This window comes from Juglans regia, chromosome 14, assembly GCF_001411555.2.
Source record: "Juglans regia cultivar Chandler chromosome 14, Walnut 2.0, whole genome shotgun sequence".
Taxonomy (NCBI): Eukaryota; Viridiplantae; Streptophyta; class Magnoliopsida; order Fagales; family Juglandaceae; genus Juglans; species Juglans regia.
Window position 1 is genome coordinate 13,861,429 of NC_049914.1, and position 7,022 is coordinate 13,868,450.

The 7,022-nt window shown below is 36.4% G+C and overlaps 1 protein-coding gene across 2 annotated transcripts; it reads right to left on the minus strand.

The window, feature by feature from the left end:
- Window positions 1–680: 680 nt before the first annotated feature.
- LOC108990328 lies at window positions 681–5,803 on the minus strand. Of its 2 annotated transcripts, XM_035685476.1 has the most exons (6): window positions 5,619–5,803; window positions 2,871–4,611; window positions 1,897–2,303; window positions 1,759–1,819; window positions 1,243–1,387; window positions 681–1,155 (listed from the first exon to the last, which is right to left on the minus strand). In XM_035685476.1, the coding sequence occupies exons 2-6, from the start codon at window positions 4,422–4,424 to the stop codon at window positions 857–859; spliced, it is 2,466 nt and encodes an 821-aa protein (XP_035541369.1). In that variant the 5' UTR covers window positions 4,425–4,611; window positions 5,619–5,803; the 3' UTR covers window positions 681–856. The 2 variants fall into 2 exon arrangements, with proteins under 2 accessions (XP_035541369.1, XP_018819801.1); XM_018964256.2 differs by having other exon boundaries at window positions 681–1,387; window positions 5,619–5,801.
- Between the last annotated feature and the right edge of the window lie 1,219 nt (window positions 5,804–7,022).

Genomic DNA, 7,022 nt, shown 5'->3' on the forward strand with positions numbered 1-7,022 from the left:
CTACTTGTTTGTGGAAATTTGTGAAGGGTTCCATACCCATTCGTGATGCCCATCTGGAAAAAGTTTAGCCAACCCAAAGTCTAATTTTTGGGTTAAATTCTTTGTCCAGAAGTATATTACTAGCTTTAATTTCTTCTATAGTAGGAAAAGAGGAAGAAGATGTAAAGGAGTAGAGTCTGTTAAGAAGTTGTAAAGATTTTTTGAATCTCGTTGAGTTTATTCTTTTTAAATTATTTCAAATTTTTTATTTATTATTTATATAATAAATATTTGATAAAAGAAAAAAATAATAAAAATTAAAAATAATATGGAGTTTGAAATATTAGAAGGTTGTGAAGATATTTTTGTATAGAGATTGCTGTATAACAATCCTCTAAAAGTGCTATGTCTACCGATATTAGGTCCCGATTCATAGTCCCGAGACGTGAATCCCTTTAAATATTTTTATAAAATTTCGCAACATCATTCAAAATACACTTCATTAGTAAAATAAAAAAATAAAAAAGACGACAATCGAGACGCATTGTCGGGACCATAGATAGCATTTTCCAAAGGAAAATATATATAGTATGGATCTTAAACAAAATAAAATGACATCTGGTGATTCGAAACCCACGTTGAAAAGATGAATGGTCTCACCTTCACGCATCGGTATGCAATTGCAGTGTCAACCAACAATGGATCCCACCTTTAAGATACCAACCTATTTGCGAAACAAATTGCCTAATTGGCCAATGTTCAATACATACATACAAACATACATGATAGAATACATACATGATAGATGAACGGAGCTACGTAGACTTCTCTTCCGTTGTTCGCTTCCGTCGCATATAAAGCTTAAGTTAACATTAGATTATCCAACAAAATCATGAATCATGCCTCCTCCAAATTCCCTCCTCAGCAGCTGCTGCTGATCTTCCTGCTGCTGTTGCTGTTGCCGATGCTGTGCATTCTCTGCATCATGCCTGAGTCCCAAGGTAAGAGACACAGCTCCGACTCCACCAATCTCGACCCCATTCTGCTGGTACGGCACAAAACCCATTAATGTCCCGTCCATGGTGGTCGGAATCGGACATTCCATTTTCGACCGCTTCTCTTGGTTCCACTGTTCTGCACTAAGTCCATGTCCAGCCCTCAGAAAGGAGCCTGTCCCTAAGCATTCGAATTGCGTATTGGGAGTCGTATTTAAGTTTGGATTGTTGAAGAGTTTATGAATATCACGATCAGGATGGCGGCTACCTTCAGCAGCAGCAGCAGCAGAGCTTTCATCATTCTTGCTCGGAATTTGGTTGGATTCTGCCATGCCTTTGGTTTCAAGCATGTGTATTTCTTCTACCATTGGCTTCCAGACACGCACTCGGGCATTTATGAACCAGTTTGACACCTGCATTTCTCAGTCAAAATATCTTTTAATTGCTAAAGATATATCTATATGGCCATGACCAAAATCATTGCCCATGAAACTTTGAAGGTAACATATTCATCAAAAAATCTATTTAGAAGTTTATTTATTGACAAACTAAATACACTATAGATGTAAAAACCAGTGATATCATCTAACATAAAAGTAGTATGGATGTTTTGAATTTTTTAGAACTTTAACGAGTCTCAGGGTCAGTGAATGGGTTGGACTATTGAGTGAATGGGGCTAATACACAAATGTCGGGGGCTGTGGTAATCCTCCAAGTTTGACACCACCACTGCCACTGCTAAGATCCTTGTGCGTTCAGATTCAGCAACAAACAGAGGCCTTACCTGGTTTCGAGATAGACCTGTTTGAGTGGCTAACATGTGCTTGTCTGTGTCCGTGGGATACCTACAAAGGGATGATAAAGAAAACTCGCATTCACATGATATTACAAATTTGAGAGAGAGAGAGAGAGAATGGCTTACGGGTGAAGAAAATGCTCAAAAAGCCAAGCTCTGAGAATCGCCACCGAGCGTTCTGGTAGGCCTCTCTGGGGCCTCCAGACGTGGTGTTGGGTTTCGAGGAAGCCCAAATTGCCACCACCATATTTGTGCATTTGCAAGCTTGGGTTCAAATACTTTAGCTTTAGTGTACTTGCATCACCCTTGCTATTGCTTGTGCCAGTGGAAGGTGATGACAAATTCTCCCCCATTCCTTTTCTTATATGCTTGAGCTGGTCTGTGATGGCATTCTTTATGCACCGGAAGTGCCTCAAAATCGACTTGAGAGCAAACGAGATGTAAGGAGTGGCAGAACCGAGACCTGCTACTGATTCAAAGGACGAAACCACCATCTGCATTTGCTGATGATATTGTTTGAACCTTCTGCAAATCTTTGAAAAGTACAAACAAGCACAGCAATTCACAATCAGGGTTTGAAGTAAATTGGTGAGCAATATTGATATTTAACTAAAAGATGCAAATTATATTAACGTTCACATTTGCTCTGTTCCACAAGATACTAAGGTCTTGGGGCATTGGAAAATAAACGACTTATTAAATCTTGGACTACACAATATCTACTAAAATCTAAAAACTTTTACACAGTTGGAATGCCTTGAGAGTTGCATCAGAAGTCGGTATAAATATTTTTATTTTGAAAATCAATCTTTTGCTATGAGACCTAATATAAGGGTGTAATCTTTGGAATACTCATATCACCACCCAATAACTGTTCTTAACATTCTTAGATGATGGAAGTTTTTGGTTCCTAGCCATTTAATTCTTCTCAAAACAAAATCTTAAAACTAACACAGGTTGGTCACTTTTAACATTCCACAAAGTATACCCACACAAGTAAATATATATATATATATATATATATATATATATATATTAATAACAAAGCGCACAGGTGAAAACAAGGCTTACTATTAGTAAAAGATCAAGGAATAACCAACCTCCTCCTGCATATATACGAGCTTTGCCTTCCTTTGCCGGTACTCCGGCCGAAAAGATTCACAAGTGCTAGTCCCAACTCCACGGCCATCACCACTTATATCATTTGAAGCATAAAATGTTGAGGACGAGCCACCTGAATTATTAGCCCTCGCACCAACCTCAGTTTCAGTTGCATTCAAAGCATCACCAGAAGGGCTAACTTCTCCAGAAGTCCTCCCAGACAGCTCAAATGTTTTGCCGTGTTTTGAACCAGTTATGCCACAGAGTTCATCTAGCAGCTGCTGTGCAGGCTCCAAGAACTTTGAACTCTTTAAAATAGTCGCATATCCAGTGAATGGGCCAAGAGGACCTGTGTTTTGATAAGTGTTAGTAGAAATCCCCCCCACCATATCTTGAAGAGATCTTCCACAACCTGTACTACTCATAGATGGCTTCGATACCGAACATAAATAACCAGACTTCACAGTTTTTGAATCTCGAGGATCCTCTAAAACTGTAGTCCTCGAGTCTAAGTCTTCTGGCACACATCCCTCTCCAAACCGAGCCACGGGTATTTTTGAAGATGGATTTGATGAAAGTGATAGAGATAGACCCTGAGGGTTGGAATCAGTACTCACAACATTCCTCAATTCTCCATCACTTGTTTCCACGTTTAGACCCAACTGACCACTCCAGTGATGGCAATTCTCGACTGATCTATTTGTCCAAGCACCAGAATTATCGAAACATATCACATCTGATTGATTTCCATAGGCTGGAAGTAGAGCAAGTTCATTCCCACCCTCTGCCCATGCACCACGGGCAGTTCCTCTGATGTTCTGCTGAACACTTGAAGCCATTTCCTGAGTTCTGATAGAAGATGTAAAAGTATCCAGGAGACTACTTTGATTAAGTGCTGCAGATGTTGAATGCTTATGTCTATCTTGACTAGAAATTTTACTGCATGGATTCTTCGAAGAAGAGAAGTTTTGGAACGCATTATAACTATGTTTCATATATTGTGGATATGCAGAAATGTTACTTACTTCCCCGTAAAACATAGGGCTTGGAGTATTGCTTTCACTACCTACCGAATCACTTGCATAAGTATTCATCATCCAGTCAGTACATGAGCTTTGCTGTGAACCAAGGCTCTTCCAATAACCACAATTTTGCGGCTCAAGGGTACCGGCTTTAGGTAAAGGATTGAATGAAATTGTGTGGGATGAATTTGCAAATGGAACATGATCTTCGGCTACATTAATAGGCCTTCCAATTTGGGTTGCATCTATTCCTTGATGCACCATGGCATCTCGTTGCTCTAATAAAACATTTGACTTCATTGAAAAATTGCTCATTTCCTGGGAATATACAGCTGGGTCATAAAGCAAACTGGCATTATTAACATTCCGAACGTTAACAAGATCTGGGTTTAGCCTTAAGTTGTCGGGTAATTGTTCCAAATTGTCAGGGAAATCTTCTAAATGGTGGAGTGCGTTTGAACCTTGCGGGACTCTCAACTTATCACGCCGACTTTGCTGCGCTACATGAAATTCTGGCCTAAATCTGCTCATCTCCGTCGAGTGAATCACTAGAATACTCAGTACTCTTGCATTTAACAATAACTATCAAAATGGCTTAACCTTTCAATAGACAACCAAAAACCTTGACGGAGTCTGCAGCCCCAGAAATTCGAAAAGAATCTATATTTTTTTAGCACTCATCGTAGTGAGAGGATACTGGCATTTTATAAGCACTTTCCTGCAATACAATCGTGTTCAAAGTACACTCAATCAAATCTAAGTCATGAGAATAATAAGACTAGTGGCCCCGCTAACACTGAACCCAAGTGTTAAGTGGTAACGATATAAGCTGAGAAACATCATTCATAAAATACACACACGTACTGTGTGTGTGTGAGAGAGAGAGAGAGAGAGAGAGACGTGATAATAAAAGAACAATGCACAAAATCGCTGGAATGTAAGAAACTAAAGACGACGAAAGCGTCAACTGAAAAACTACTACACACTTTAATCCACCCAGAGAAGAGAGAGAGAGAGAGAGAGAGAGAGAGGGAGTGCTCTCTTGTTCCCTATTTACTACCGCTGCTCGTTTTATTTCTCATTAGTTTTACTTTTTCATAGCAACAAATTACTCTACAGCGTTCCCTAACAAAGCGACATGATTTAGCACATACCGCTCCGAACAGTGCAATTCGCTTCCCTGTCGGTATCCATCAACATGATCCCCCAAAAAAAAAGCGAAAAAGGAAGCAGAAGAAAAAGCTCCAGATCAATACCAAACGTCAAAGACCCTATCGACTACATAAACTACGACCAGTACCCCTGTCCATCAATCTTCCACCCGTGGTTTATCTTCACATGTCACACAGAAACCCTAATCTGATTCTTTAGTACACAATAAACCCATCATTAAGAAAACTATAGAAAATAATATACGCTCGAAGCTACAGATCCAGTTGACTGACCTCAACAACAGCTCTAAACCTTGTCGACGGTTGAAGCTACAATTTAGACACAAACTGTTTCAAACAAGCTCTCTCTTTTTTTTCAGCCTAGAAGCTAGTGACATAATTCAACAAAGGACGGAAAAGCTAAACCATGATCAAGAGCATACTCGTAGTCCACATGAAAAAACGCTAATCCTGACTAGATCTCCGTCAATCTTGAATCCAAAAAACAAAGTTGAAAAAATAATTACATTTCGTAGGGAAACATTGAAGAGAAGAAGCGTTCGTATATGTTTACCTCAGAAAAACGAACTACAGCAGCTCAGATCTCAATCCTTAGAACGACCCGTTAATACAAGCATTGGGTACATCCTCCGTTTCGAGATTCCGGGGCCGAGTCCGGCGAGGATAAGGAGAGTGGCAGCTATGAGCTTTTGAGGCTGTTCAACAACAATAATTGCGAACCATAATAATCGTCGTTAGCTTTAACGTCTATAGCGCGCTTACCCTTTGAACGCATAATCGCCGTTAGTAATTCATACGTGTGAATCTTCGGGTGTTCTCTTTTTCTTTTTTCTTTGTTTTTTATAATTTTCAGGAGCTAGCAGTGGTGAGAATACTACTCTCTATTATTTATTATTTTTTTACTTTTTTTATTATTATTTATTATTATTTAATATTTTATGATTATTTTTTATTAATATTTACAAAATAAAATCACTTCACTGCTCAAATACAATTTTATAAAAAATTATATCCAAGAGTCTTTACATTACATATGTTTTTTTTTTTTTTTTGCTTCAAGAGATATATAGTATAAAGTTATGAGAAAGGGTATTTATAATCGTAAATTATATAATCGCCACATAATTGTTTTAAAAAATGAATATAATATAAGACCTATATAAAAAAAATTAATTTTTTAATAGTAAATATCGTTCTTTTTTAAAGTGATTATACGATATTTATGCACTTTATAATTATACGTAGAATTACTTTAAAATTATTGAGTAGAAAAACTTTCTAAAAAAAGAAAATACTCTAATTTTAAATAAATTACATAAAAATAATTTTACAATTTAATTATCACGGCATGATGTAATATATTTATTGTAAACTAACGTGACTATTCATATATAGTACTATACTACTGTGTATATATTCTCTGTTCTCCTGTACGTTATAATTTTTTTTTTTTTTTCCTTAATCAAAGTACGTTATAAGTTATTTCTACATTGCATAGATATTTTATACAAAATCCGATCAAGATCAACAATCTCTCTACTTCCTCTGCGCCTATTGAAAAGAGGATACATTTGGAGAGTTTAGTTACTAATCATCTCTATATATCACACATTATATATATATATATATATTAGTTTTATTCTTATTAAATTAATTGAGTTATTCTACTCATTATTTATATACTATATATTTGATAAGAAAAAAAATAAAATTAAAATTAAAAAAATTATATATAATAAGAAGATGAATAGAATTTTTTATATTTGTAAGGGTCGAACTTTCCTAATCATTGGTTGAGAAATATTTCCTCTAGATTAAAAAAGAAATTGTTTAGTCATAAATAGATTTCAGTAAACTCACAATCTGATGTGATTTGATGTAACATATCAGATTATAACGTGATTTTTATTATAAAATAAATCTAAATTATCATATAAAATTATATCAACTTGTGATT

Excerpts from the sequence above, each read along its gene's own strand:
- LOC108990328 (XM_018964256.2), bottom strand. The coding sequence starts at position 4,424 with ATGAGCAGATTTAGGCCAGAATTTCATGTAGCGCAGCAAAGTCGGCGT. Across the intron at positions 2,304-2,870 it reads TCGTATATATGCAGGAGGAG|ATTTGCAGAAGGTTCAAACA; the intron begins GTTGGTTATTCC and ends TACTTTTCAAAG. Across the intron at positions 1,820-1,896 it reads TTTGAGCATTTTCTTCACCC|GTATCCCACGGACACAGACA; the intron begins GTAAGCCATTCT and ends ATCCCTTTGTAG.